The following is a 14,181-nucleotide window of genomic DNA, read 5'->3' on the forward strand; positions in this document are numbered from 1 at the left end:
CTTCTCTAAACATTCAAAACCATTTCAAATGAATAAGCCATGAGAAAATTGTATTAGAATCACTATTGAAGGATTGTGAGAAGACTAAGAGAGTAACCTAACCTGTAACGCAATATTACCACATTGTTCGGTAGGTGGAGGTAAAGATTTGAATGCCTTCACGTTTCCCCTAGGTACAGATCTCGGATCAGCTATAATCCCCTCCTCCAATCCTAACCTTAACCATTAGTGAGGACAATGCAAAACTGAACCAAGATGAGTGTCCAGGGGTATCTTCACCTTAGTCTGTTGTACATAACTCTCAACTCTATCTCTGAGCCAATCATAACCCAGAAGATTAACCTCAACGCTATGTCTCAGCCAATCGGAGCGGAGAACAAAATAGAAAACTGGCCCTGACGTCATCTATGACCATAAGAGAGAACTATATTTAAGCTGCACAGTGTTTCCAACATACTAACAACCCTTCAGGTTTTGGTTATATCCATGTTTGTAGACTTATTTTTGGCTAAACATTTCCTGCACATGCCTGTCAAGTGGGTTCAGTTTAGTGGATACTGTAGTAAGAGCCCGTAATGTATACACTGACAACACACAACTGAAATTCCATGATAAACAATACAACAAAAAAAGGAAGAACTTTCAGTAAACAAACAAGTGAACTGTGTTCTATTTGACTTCCTGCTTCAAAACAAATATGATGTGCAAACTGACCGTGTGAATGATACGTGTCTAGCCAGGCCTACTGTTCAAACTGACCATATGAATGATGTGTCTAGCCAGGCCTACTGTTCAAACTGACCGTATGAATGATATGTGATAATAGTGTCTAGCCAGGCCTACTGTTCAAACTGACCGTATGAGTGATACGTGATAAGTGTCTAGCCAGGCCTACTGTTCAAACTGACCGTATGAATGATACGTGATAAGTGTCTAGCCAGGCCTACTGTTCAAACTGACCATATGAATGATATGTGATAATAGTGTCTAGCCAGGCCTACTGTTCAAACTGACCGTATGAGTAATATGTGATAATAGTGTCTAGCCAGGCCTACTGTTCAAACTGACCATATGAATGATACATGATAATAGTGTCTAGCCAGGCCTACTGTTCAAACTGACCGTATGAATGATATGTGATAATAGTGTCTAGCCAGGCCTACTGTTCAAACTGACCGTGTGAGTGATGTGTCTAGCCAGGCCTACTGTTCAAACTGACCGTATGAATGATACGTGATAATAGTGTCTAGCCAGGCCTACTGTTCAAACTGACCGTATGAGTAATATGTGATAATAGTGTCTAGCCAGGCCTACTGTTCAAACTGACCGTATGAATGATACGTGATAATAGTGTCTAGCCAGGCCTACTGTTCAAACTGACCGTATGAATGATATGTGATAGTGTCTAGCCAGGCCTACTGTTCAAACTGCCCGTATGAGTGATATGTGATAGTGTATAGCCAGGCCTACTGTTCAAACTGACCATATGAATGATATGTGATAACAGTGTATAGACAGGCCTACTGTTCAAACTGACTGTATGAATGATACGTGATAAGTGTCTAGCCAGGCCTACTGTTCAAACTGACCATATGAATGATACGTGATAAGTGTATAGCCAGGCCTACTGTTCAAACTGACCGTATGAGTGATATGTGATAATAGTGTCTAGCCAGGCCTACTGTTCAAACTGACCATATGAATGATATGTGATAATAGTGCATAGCCAGGCCTACTGTTCAAACTGACCATATGAATGATATGTGATAAGTGTATAGCCAGGCCTACTGTTCAAACTGACCATATGAATGATATGTGATAAGTGTATAGCCAGGCCTATTGTTCAAACTGACCGTATGAATGATATGTGATAAGTGTATAGCCAGGCCTACTGTTCAAACTGACCATATGAATGATATGTGATAATAGTGTCTAGCCAGGCCTACTGTTCAAACTGACCGTATGAATGATATGTGATAATAGTGTATAGCCAGGCCTACTGTTCAAACTGACCATATGAATGATATGTGATAAGTGTCTAGCCAGGCCTACTGTTCAAACTGACCGTATGAATGATATGTGATAATAGTGTATAGCCAGGCCTACTGTTCAAACTGACCGTATGAATGATATGTGATAAGTGTCTAGCCAGGCCTACTGTTCAAACTGACCATATGAATGATATGTGATAAGTGTCTAGCCAGGCCTACTGTTCAAACTGACCATATGAATGATACGTGATAATAGTGTATAGCCAGGCCTACTGTTCAAACTGACCGTATGAATGATACATGATAATAGTGTATAGCCAGGCCTACTGTTCAAACTGACCATATGAATGATATGTGATAATAGTGTATAGCCAGGCCTACTGTTCAAACTGACCATATGAATGATATGTGATAATAGTGTTTAGCCAGGCCTACTGTTCAAACTGACCGTATGAATGATACATGATAATAGTGTATAGCCAGGCCTACTGTTCAAACTGACCGTATGAATGATATGTGATAATAGTGTATAGCCAGGCCTACTGTTCAAACTGACCATATGAATGATATGTGATAATAGTGTATAGCCAGGCCTACTGTTCAAACTGACCATATGAATGATATGTGATAAGTGTATAGCCAGGCCTACTGTAGCAGTAGTAAAAAATATGGAAAAAAGTTATTCATCACACCATCAATATGACTCATCAATAAACTTATGTTTAATTAATTAAGTGCTTGGATGGAATTTCTTGAAAAACAAAAAACAGCAAATAAAGATGACAAATATAGATGTAAATCAAACATAAGAAAGAAAGAAATGGAGAAACCAGAGATAAAACACAGAGGGGATGAATCAATCGTTGATACATTATAACCATTGCTATAGATATTAGGACTTCAGGAGCAGAGATGGTTCCACTGGCTGGTTTACATGGAGTTTTCCTCCACACACAGGAGACTCCCCTTAGAGGTCCATTGTGATTGGTTGACACTGTGAAGAGCAGACAACACCTCACATGGCCCCTGCACAGGTAACCTCACAGGTAACCTCCAACAGTACTCATTGTGTATAGTTATCTTACCTCTTGGAGAACCAAACAGCTGAACAGATAAGAGCATGACTGATGAAACACAGGATCAGTCCCCTTAACCCAGAGGAGAGGGACTAAGGGAATGAGCATCATCTCCTCAGATGACATAGAAAGAAAGATCCAGAATAACTCTTCCTCCTCCTCCGTCCGAGTCGGCCTGTCTGTCAGTCAATCTGTTTGTCAATCTGTCAGTGTCAGTCAATCTGTTTGTCAATCTGTCAGTGTCAGTCAATCTGTTTGTCAGTGTCAGTCTCTCAGTCTGTGTTAGTCAGTCAGTCGGTCGGTCTGTGTCAGTCAGTCGGTCGGTCGGTCTGTGTCAGTCAGTCGGTCGGTCTGTGTCAGTCAGTCCTTATCAGTCAGTCGGACTGTGTCAGTCAGTCCTTATCAGTCAGTCCGTCCGTCTGTGTCAGTCAGTCCTTATCAGTCAGTCAGTCCTTACCAGTCATGCAGTCAGTCTGCTTCAGTTAGTCAGTCAGTCAGTCTGCTTCAGTCAGTCCTCTTCAGTCAGTCAGTGGTAACCAGGTGACTGAGGTAATGCAGTGTTGTATTGTGCTGCTAGGAAGAAAGCCTCTCAGTCTGTCATACAACACCTCTTCCTCCTGCAGAGAGATTTAGAGGAGGAGGAGGAGGAGGAAGAGGAGGAGCTGCATCTTCTGTAGATAATGAAGTGGTGCAACAAAACAACTGCGTCCCACTGTCTCCCCTCGCTGCCATCAGAGCTGGTACCACTTCTTATCTTTGTACTTCAGCATCATCTGAGAAAGGGAAGGAAGTGAGAGAAGAGGATGAGACAGTACACGACTCATAGACAACACCTGGGTTCAGGTAGTATTCATTTTCTTTCAAATACTTGAGTCGTGCTCGATTTAGCCTAAAAGTGCAAACCCTGTCCATCATGCACTCGAGGCAGGCTCAATCAAACAATGAAAGTATTTGGGGGAAACGAATACTAGTTGAACCCAGGTTTGCACCTCACAGATGACCTGGTAGAGCATTGGCCTTACATCATGAGCGTGTTTAGAGAAGGAGTCAGCGCTGGCCATCATGGCTGCGGTTCTGTCCTCCAGCTCGCCCAGTTTCTGCCCCCTCTCATCCAGGGCTATCCTGGCACGGGCCAGGTCCCCCACCACCCCAGAGGCTGCTCCCTTCATACCCTCCATGCCCTGGGGCCCGGGGATGTGCTGCGCCAGGCTACGAGATGCCTTACCCGCCGCAGTCTCACCAACTATAGAGGACAGAGGGAGGGAAACCAAGATGTGCCACAAAAACAGGTTTTATAACTGCAACGCCATTATCGCTGTGTCCAATAACACTGCGTCATTAGTAATCATATGCCAAGCATATTGTACAGCATTATCTATGTCCAAATAAATCAGATGTGTTCTCAAAATGCTCTAGAATGTCAGTCACAGGTAAATAGAACACGGTTCTATAGCTACTGAAGGAGAGGTGTATTGTGAGAATGATACTCACACAGGTCTTCTCTATCCAGCGACTGAGCTCCTCCCCCAAACAGGCCCTTGAAGAAACCTCTATTAGGAGCTTCAGGTGTCTCTAACGGTGTAAACAGCTCTCCCATCATCTCCTAAAGATTCAGATGTAGCACTATATGTCAAAAATAACTTTATCATACCCACAAACACAAAATGTGATATCTCTCTCTCTCACACAGACACACACGGCACAAGCGCACACATACACGGGCTCGGCGATATGGCCAAGATATATCACAATATTTGTTACTTAAAAAAAAAAAAATGTACAGTAACACTACTATATTTGACTGTATTTTATTATTTTTAATAATACAAGCTTTATGAATAGTGTGTGACTAAGGTGGCAACATACATTCGAAGTGATTTCAATGGGTCTTTCTCTATTTTGATTGTTTTTTATACTGTTCAATTCAACTTCGACCCAAAATAATTTTCAGCATTTTCATCAATTTCTGCACTCATTTGTTATCATTTCTACACTGTGCTACATAGGGCAGCATGATTATGGAGAAAAAAAAAATTCTAGGCTCAATTGCGATTTCTTTTTGACCAAATATTGCGATTGGGCTTGAGATTTAGATCAAAACACTTGGAATCATGGAAATACAGACATGCTCAAATGTGTTGGTACACTTCCTGAAAAGAGATTACATTAAAAGCTATTTTATCATGTATGCCTTTGCATGCCTTTGGTATGTCATAGAATAAAGCAAAGAAGCTGTGAAAATAGATATTCTAAAATGGCCTGGAAACATTTGTTGGTACCCCTTAGAAAATAGAATAAATACTTGGATTATAGTGATATTTCAAACTAATAGTTTATTTAATTAGTATCACACGTCTCCAATCTTGTAATCAGTCATTCAGCCTATTTAAATGGAGAAAAGTAATCACTGAGCTGTTTGGTATCATTGTGGTCACCACCCTGAACATGGACCAGAGAAATCAAAGGAGAGATTTGTCTGAGGAGATCAGAAAGACAATAACAGACAAGCATGGTAAAGGTCAAGGCTACAAGACCACCTCCAAGCAGCTCGATGTTCCTGTGACAACAGTTGTAAATATTATTAAGAAGTTTAAGGTCCATGGAACTGTAGCCAACCTCCCTGGGCGCAGCCGCAACAGGAAAATCAACCCCAGATTGAACAGAAGGAGAGTGTGAATGGTAGAAAAATAACACAGGATTCAAGCTGAACTCCAAGGTGAAGGTACGTCAGTTTCTGATCGCACCATCCATCCATCTCTTTTTGAGCGGAAGTGGGCTCCATGGAAGAGGACCCAGGAGGACTTCACTTTTGAAAACATAAAAAAGCCAGACTGGAATTTGCTAAAATGCATATTGACAAATTCTGGGGAATGTCCTTTGGACAGATGAGTCAAAACTGGAGCTTTTTGGCATGAGCTCTATGTCCACAGATGAAATCCCTGCGAGGACGGGGGATTCAAAATAAAAATTAATCAAATATAGCACAAAACACACATCACGACAAGAGAGACAACACGACATAAAGAGAGGCCTAAGACAACAACATAGCAAGGCAGCAACACATGACAACACAGCATGGTAGCAACACAACATGACAGCAGCACAAAACATGGTACAAACATTATTGGGCCCAGACAACAGCACAAAGGGCAAGAAGGTAGAGACAACAATACATCACACAGAGCAGCCACAACTGTCAGTAAGAGTCCACCCACACAGACAGTGTGGTGAAGAAGGTAGAGACAACAATACATCACACAGAGCAGCCACAACTGTCAGTAAGAGTCCACCCACACAGACAGTGTGGTGAAGAAGGTAGAGACAACAATACATCACACAGAGCAGCCACAACTGTCAGTAAGAGTCCACCCACACAGACAGTGTGGTGAAGAAGGTAGAGACAACAATACATCACACAGAGCAGCCACAACTGTCAGTAAGAGTCCACCCACACAGACAGTGTGGTGAAGAAGGTAGAGACAACAATACACCATGCAGAGCAGCCACAACTGTCAGTAAGAGTCCACCCACACAGACAGTGTGGTGAAGAAGGTAGAGACAACAATACATCACACAGAGCAGCCACAACTGTCAGGAAGAGTGTCAATGACAGAACCTTTGTAAGAGTCCACCCACACAGACAGTGTGGTGAAGAAGGCGCAGCAGCGCCTCAACCTCAGGAGGCTGAAGAAACTCGGCTTGTCACCAAAAACACTCAAACTTTTACAGATGCACAATCGAGAGCATCCTGTCGGGCTCTATCACCGCCTGGTACGGCAACTGCACCGCCCACAACCGTAAGGCTCTCCAGAGGGTAGTGAGGTCTGCACAACGCATCACCGGGGGCAAACTACCTGCCCTCCAGGACACCTACACCACCCGATGTCACAGGAAGGCCATAAAGATCATCAAGGACGACAACAACCACCCGAGCCACTGCCTGTTCACCCCGCTATCATCCAGAAGGCGAGGTCTGTACAGGTGCATCAAAGCTGGGACCGAGAGACTGAAAAACAGCTTCTATCTCAAGGCCATCAGACTGTTAAAACAGCCATCACTAACATTGAGTGGCTGCTGCCAACGTACTGACTCAAATCTCTAGCCACTTTAATAATTCAATATTGGATGTAATAAATGTATCACTAGCCACTTTAAACAATGCCACTTTATATAATGTTTACATACCCTACATTAATCATCTCATATGTATATACTGTACCATCTACTGCATCTTGCCTATGCCGTTCGGCCATTGCTCATCCATATATTCATATGTACATATTCTTATTCATTCCTTTACACTTGTGTGTATAAGGTAGTTGTTGTGAAATTGTTAGATTACTTGTTAGAAATTACTGCATGGTCGGAACTAGAAGCACAAGCATTTCGCTACACTCGCATTAACATCTGCTAACCATGTGTATGTGACAAATACAATTTGATTTGAGTGTCCATGATTGAGTCTTTGAATGAAGAGATTGAGATAAAACTGTCCAGTTTGAGTGTTTGTCGCAGCTCGTTCCAGTCGCTACTGAAAAGACGAGCGACCCAAGGATGTGTGTGCTTTGGGGACCTTTAACAGAATGTGACTGGCAGAACGGGTGTTGTATGTGGAGGATGAGGGCTGCAGAAAATATCTCAGATAGGGGGGAGTGAGGACTAAGAGGGTTTAGCTAGCGAGCCAGCTAACTAGCGATTAGCATTAACACGTTTTATTTTAGCCACAACTTGCTAAGACACGGTCAGCAAACAGCTACTGTAAGATACACAAACTAATATTGTAACTATAGAACACTTGTGGATTTATATTAAGAAGCAAAGTGGCATCGTTGTCACCAACATGTAGACAGTGAACAGCAAGTGTTCGTGACTCCGGAGGCGGAGGGAGGAAAATGACTAGCAAGTAGCAAAAAATAGATGTTACATGTGGCGGAGTGGCGTATCACATGTAACAAACCATACATTGAAATACCGTTATAGAAGTTCAAGTTTAAAAAACTAAGTGGTATATAGTAAAATACAGTATACCGCCCAGCCCTAACAGAGACACGCGCACACCTGCAGATTGTCGCAGGTCTCCTGGCTGTATGTGATCCTCTGTATCTCGGTGGGGGAGGTGAGGTACATGGCCTGGCCCAGGTTGGAGAAGCAAAAGGTCCGGGCTATCCTCATGTCTGTCAGGGGAAGGTAGTTCACATCCAGGAGTGGTCTGAGACTGGGTAGACTGGGAGAGGGGAGAGAGACACAAACAGTATGAATGAAGTAGGCACTGTGTAGTATTTCAGAATGGGCCTTTCAGAGTATCCCAGAGTAACTACAGTGCCACAGACTGGGCCTTTCAGAGTATCCCAGAGTAACTACAGTACCACAGACTGGACCTTTCAGAGTACCTCAGAGTCATGATGTGTCCATTAGCACAGAAGCAGGCGAGGCAGAGTCCAGCGGCCATCTGCACCACGTCAGCTCTCAGCACGAAGGAGCTCTCTGTGATGTTGTGTTTGAAGAAGCAGGACTGGGAGGGCAGACCCACCACCTTGGCCTGTTTCTCTGAGCACACCACAGCGTACTGGCTGTCCTGACCGTCCTGGGTGGGGGGTGGGGAGGCCGGCCTGCGCCTCCTCGTCTTCTCCTCGTCTGGAGCGCTGGGCTCGGACCACGGCTCGTAGGAAGGGGGTAGGACCGCCCCAAGGGAGTCCAGGAAGGCCATAGTCAGGATACCTCCTTTTAGTCTGACCAGAGTACCTGGAGGACATAGAAAGAGACATGTTAGACCTCTTGCGTCATTATAAACACATTTATAAGGCCTTATACTGGATCTCTCTCTCTGATTAATAATATATAGGTTTGCTGACAACCTTCAGGAAACATGCAGACGACTAGTGCTACCCGAACCACAGTTTGGGAACCACTGCTTTAATGCAAAGAAACTAATACATATTTGGAACATTTGTGAGATTATATGTCGTCGCAAACTATTCCTTCCAGTTCCATCCAGATTCAGCCACCACAGTCAAGGTGGTGGTAATGCTTCTGCTGTCACAGAGATGGGTCAGTGAACCGGCTAACCTTGTCCGAGACCTGAAATGTTGAATGGGCTCCACTGTGTCATTTATTGTTATTAAGGTTACCATGGCTGCCCTACGGGCCCTGGTCAAAAGTAGTACACTACATAGGGAATAGGGTTCAGTTTGGGACGCAAACCTAACTCATATCAGCAATCACACTTACCACAGGAAGAGACTCCAACAGGTTGCTGCAGCCTCTGGTCCCCTGTAGGTGGCAGGCTGAGGGAGAGGACCAGGACAGTGCCCTGGGTAGTACCCAACCACAGGCTGGGGCTGGGGCTGCTGTCCGACTTCCTGGGGAAACTCTCACTGAAGTGGAAGGAGGAGATGGCTTCGCGGGACTCCCGCTCTATACTGGTCACACTGGAACTCCTCGAGCGGCTGAACGAACTGTCCTTGGCATCTGGATGGTATGGAGAGAGGACAAATAGAGAGAGAGGAGAAGTGAGGGATAATATGAAAGTGGATGCTTTGATATAGTTGGAATATGAAAGGAAAATAGGATTGGTTAATAACCCAACGGAAGGTTAGACCCTGTGTACTTTCATGTAGACACTGAAATTCAGGAGGTCCTGCATTGTCTCATGAGCAAGTTAGTTATGCAGAGGTATATCCAAGCTAGAGAAAAAAGCATCACATTTCTTCACAATGCACACAAGGAGCAGCACATGAAACACCCATCTTAAGAACTACAGTAGCACCAAATAAAGGTAATTCCAGAAGAACCACACGGTGTTTCATCATTGAGAGATCACATGAGATCTGGTGTTAATTTTGTTTTCAAAACGACAAATAAGTTTAGCACCTAATTCACCTACAGTAGGACCATGGGCATTTGGCCAAAGATGAAGGTGTGTTCTCAATGTGAAACATCTAGAAAAAGCCATACCTTCCTTATGCAGTATAACTTAAGGAGACAGGAGGGGGCAATACTTTACCACATGTTTAGCAGTTTGAATAGCATGGTAAACAAAACAAGGGAAAGGGAGATATCTAGTCAGTTGTACAACTGAATGCATTCAACTGAAATGTGTCTTCCGCATTTAACCCAACCCCTCTGAAACAGAGAGGTGCAGAGGCTGGAACCAACAAGTCTGTCAGTCAGTCAGGGAGTTAGTGTCAAAAGTCAAAGGTCAAAGTTCTGGACTCCTTGCCCTCCTTCATACAACAAAAGCACCTCTTATATGGGAGAGAGCGCTGCTGTCGCACCCTCTCCTCTGCTTATGGAGAGGACGAGGCCAAACAGAGAGTACATGTGTCTCAGTTTACAAGATAACAGAATTTGAATTTCACACATTCAGTGACACGTCTTTCTTACAGGTGGAACCAGCCTGATCGTGAGATAGCACACAATTCTGATGGAGAACGCAGCTATTAGGCTGGTACCACCAGGCTAGGGCTACACTCTCACAAACAAACATTGAAACTGTAAGGAAAGTTAGGTTTATTTAGGAAGTGGGAACAGCACCTGAAAGGTAAAAGGGCTACTATGGAATGTAATCAACACAAAGTTATAAGGGCTTACCCAGGCCTGTCTTTTGCTCTGTAGGTGAGCTAATTTTCTTTGACATCTTGGCTGCAAGGAAAATAAATACAAATAAATAAATTAAATAAAACATGCCCTCTTTACAAATTAATACTTTGAAATCAAGCAAAATGAATGTCAAATACAATGATCTCCATTAAAACACTACTTGTTTTGATCACTTTCAGCAATTTGTGTCATCCATCATTCATTGGCAAAAAGTTTGAGGAGACTGTAGAATTAGAATGTAGAATTAGACTGTAGAATTAGAATGTAGAATTAGCATTAGAATGTAGAATTAGCATTAGAATGTAGAATTAGCATTGAGACTCAGAGGTCACTGAGTGCATCACGCACAAAGCAAGAGGTAGACAAGAAAAAGACATTGATTATTGGTTATTTTTTCAAAAAATTACTGGGGAGGAATGGGAGGGAAAATCATTAAAGTGAATAATCAAGGATCAAAGCTCTGTAATAAAAATGACTTTTTTTAGTTGGTCAAACCAAATCTTGCGTTATTCTACTGATGAACATTCCCAATACCTCAATTAGTTAAGAGATTAATGGTCAGAGTTAGTATACCTTTGAACCAGTGAAAACATACACCACTTTTAGATGAGTGATAAAATGTTTTTAGTGTCTTTATTTGACATTATATTCCCTCTAGAGAGAACAGGTACAACAATGATTTTACTTTAGTGCAAAAAAACATAATACATTTGGTCCTAAGAGATACAAGTGGATACCCCTCTATCAATCATGCATTTGACAAAGTGCAGAGGATCACTTTAATAGACATCAGCAACCTTGTGATTGACAAAAACAACCCACAGATTGAGTACGTTTCTTCTCCATCACCTTCATTAGCACATGATGCATAGGCTGCCATGTTGGATTGGGGCACAACCTCTTGTTTAGAAACCCAGTGAGGTCGGCCATCTTGGATTAGGGCATAGCCTTGGATAGAAGCCCAGTGAAGTCGGTAAGAGACCATGTTGGATTAGGGCACAGCCTTGTTTAGAAACCCAGTGAGGTCGGCCATGTTGGATTAGGGCATAGCCTTGGTTAGAAGCCCAGTGAGGTTGGCCATGTTGGATTAGGGCATAGCCTTGGTTAGAAGCCCAGCGAGATCGGCCATGTTGGATTAGGGCACAGCCTTGTTTAGAAACCCAGTGAGGTCGGCCATGTTGGATTAGGGCATAGCCTTGGTTTGAAGCCCAGTGAAGTCGGTGAGAGAAAGAAAGCAGTAGAGTTTATAACACAGGGATCATACACTACCAAAGTCATTGGCAACCGTCTTGGAAAAGCGCCTGCTTTTGGACTTCACTGCAAATGTGTTTTAAAAAGACAAAGGCAAATGTAAAATTGCATTGCATTGCATTTCCGACAGCCAGAACGTTTGGGAAGAATGAAGCTCTGTAGATGTTGTTGATTTATCAGTGTTATACAGTACCCATTTCTATAAACCTTTTCTGTTTGTGTTCATCGTCTGAATTGGTGGGTGTCGTAGAGCCTGGTAACAAGAACACTTCAGTGGACATCAACTCATTCAACACTCCTTGATACTGAAAAGCAGCTAAATGGATAAACATGTATATCGAACATGTCCTTTTCGTACTTTCTCAAGAAAAAGGTAGATTGCGTTTTGTATTATGCAGTAATGGAGAATTAAATGTTACCTGACGTTGGTGATTTGCTGCTTTTCTCCTCTGAAATGTTGTTTCCATCGCTGTTATCACTGAGAGCTGTGAAGGACAGACATGTCTTAGACCAATGTGATATTATCACAGAGCTGTGAAGAACAGACATGTCTTAGACCAATGTGATATTATCACAGAGCTGTGAAGGACAGACATGTCTTAGACCAATGTGATATTATCACAGAGATGTGGAGAACAGACATGTCTTAGACCAATGTGATATTATCACAGAGATGTGGAGAACAGGCACGAAATAGACAGTGAGAGGAATCTGCCTTGACAGAAAAGGCAGATTGAAGAGAAAGAGAGGTGGAGAGAGAAAGAGAAGACAACAAAGATTGTGATAAACATGAGATGACTTACGGGAGTTAGAAGAATGATAGGTCTTTTTCATAGACGTATAAAATATAGAAAGGCGGGACATGCAAGATGTCACAGGCGGAATGTCTTTGTCTTTACAAGGCCATAGAGAGAGATCAACAGAGGAAAATAGGTGAGACAAAACAATGATAGTGAATCAGAACAGAAAAACAGCTAACTCACAGAGGCTAGCAACTGCATTCACTCCAACAGTACTGCAGATCAGTATGTATGGGTTTAAAAACAATACCACCGTTTTTGAAACTAATTACTTATAAATTAAATATAAATATATTAAATATAAATTAACTCATACATTTTTACGGTAAATCAAATTATGACAAGATGACTCGATTTGTGAGTGAATTGAAATTGTAGGCTTAGTTATCCACATTTGAGTCAAGGCATGACTGAAGAGCACTATTGAACCCAGTCCTGCTGAGCCCCTGGAGGCTCACTAAGCCAAGGATGACATGACCACAATGAGAAACATGAGTGGTAGGATGACAAGATAAAGAAAGAGCATTAGAGGAAGTATGGCAAGACAGAGAGAGATAGCATGTATTGGTGACAGAAATGATACGGCAGTCAGAAGCAACAACAAGCGTGAAGCCCTACTCTAATGTGTTTGTGTACAGTGCTCCAAAATGTACATTTACTTTCGACCAGCGGAAGCAAAAAGCAGGGCACTCCCAACACGGCACAGACAGAGTCCAGTCATGATGAGCATGTTTCTCTGTGGCTTCTATAGTGTCACTGAACAGATGGACAGTCCACCAGGGATGCCTCCTGTTGAGAGACAAATGCTACTGCAGGGGGTGGCGCACTCAGGGGTGTGAAGCCAAACTGTCTGCCAAGTGTGTGAGGTAGGCTTGGGTGGTATACTGTATATAGAGTACACCGGGGGAATTTTGAAAAAAAGTTTTTCAATAAGTTTGAATATTTGTAGCTACTTTTTAAGTTAATACGGGCAGTCAACTTGCGCAATACCTTAGGAGATAAAGCAGATTGTGTTCTTCATTACACCTAGGACATTATTTTGCATTATGAAGTTTACTGTAGTTCCCCAGAACAGTTGAGCCAGTCACGTGTTTGTTTATAAATTGCCCAATGGAGAAAGCAGAAGCTGCTGAGTCCATAGCATTCTATATCTATGAGCGACTCTGTTGTGTGGTCATGAAGTTACACTTGTATGCAAATCACTACTAAATGATTGCTATCAAATATATTATAATGGCTTACCGTTGGAAGTCAAAGAGCTCTGAATGAGATCTGTACAGCTGCCATTTTTTCCCTGTGCTTCCTACTGTCCCTTTTCTTCCTTCTCTATTCTTCTCCCCTATGCTCTGTGTACACATGCTGCTCTTCCTTCTCCCCTATGCTCCGTGTACACATGCTGCTCTTCCTTCTCCCCTATGCTCCGTGTACACATGCTGCTCTTCCTTCTCTATTCTTCTCCCCTAT

General features: G+C 42.8%; 1 protein-coding gene across 7 annotated transcripts in view; it reads right to left on the reverse strand.

Annotated features, from left to right (window-relative positions):
- Positions 1-2,689: 2,689 nt before the first annotated feature.
- The window catches only part of LOC139383844 (syntaxin-binding protein 5-like), a 44,965-nt gene continuing 33,473 nt past the window's right edge, over positions 2,690-14,181 (reverse strand). Inside the window, exons 19-30 of one of the 7 annotated variants that reach the window (XM_071128421.1) lie at positions 12,721-12,810; positions 12,337-12,402; positions 12,111-12,170; positions 11,936-11,983; positions 10,658-10,708; positions 9,296-9,535; positions 8,458-8,809; positions 8,126-8,291; positions 4,559-4,670; positions 4,090-4,310; positions 3,794-3,840; positions 3,543-3,756 (exon numbers count right to left, since the gene is read on the reverse strand). In XM_071128421.1, coding sequence (XP_070984522.1) covers positions 3,799-3,840; positions 4,090-4,310; positions 4,559-4,670; positions 8,126-8,291; positions 8,458-8,809; positions 9,296-9,535; positions 10,658-10,708; positions 11,936-11,983; positions 12,111-12,170; positions 12,337-12,402; positions 12,721-12,810 — 1,448 coding nt within the window. In that variant the 3' untranslated portion in view covers positions 3,543-3,756; positions 3,794-3,798. Of the gene's footprint in view, positions 3,841-3,898; positions 4,311-4,558; positions 4,671-8,125; positions 8,292-8,457; positions 8,810-9,295; positions 9,536-10,657; positions 10,709-11,935; positions 11,984-12,110; positions 12,171-12,336; positions 12,403-12,720; positions 12,811-14,181 lie in introns of those variants that run through there. The other 6 variants (XM_071128424.1, XM_071128420.1, XM_071128426.1 and 3 more) reach the window with 6 other exon arrangements.

The sequence above is a fragment of the Oncorhynchus clarkii genome, chromosome 25, assembly GCF_045791955.1.
Source record: "Oncorhynchus clarkii lewisi isolate Uvic-CL-2024 chromosome 25, UVic_Ocla_1.0, whole genome shotgun sequence".
NCBI lineage: Eukaryota > Metazoa > Chordata > Actinopteri > Salmoniformes > Salmonidae > Oncorhynchus > Oncorhynchus clarkii.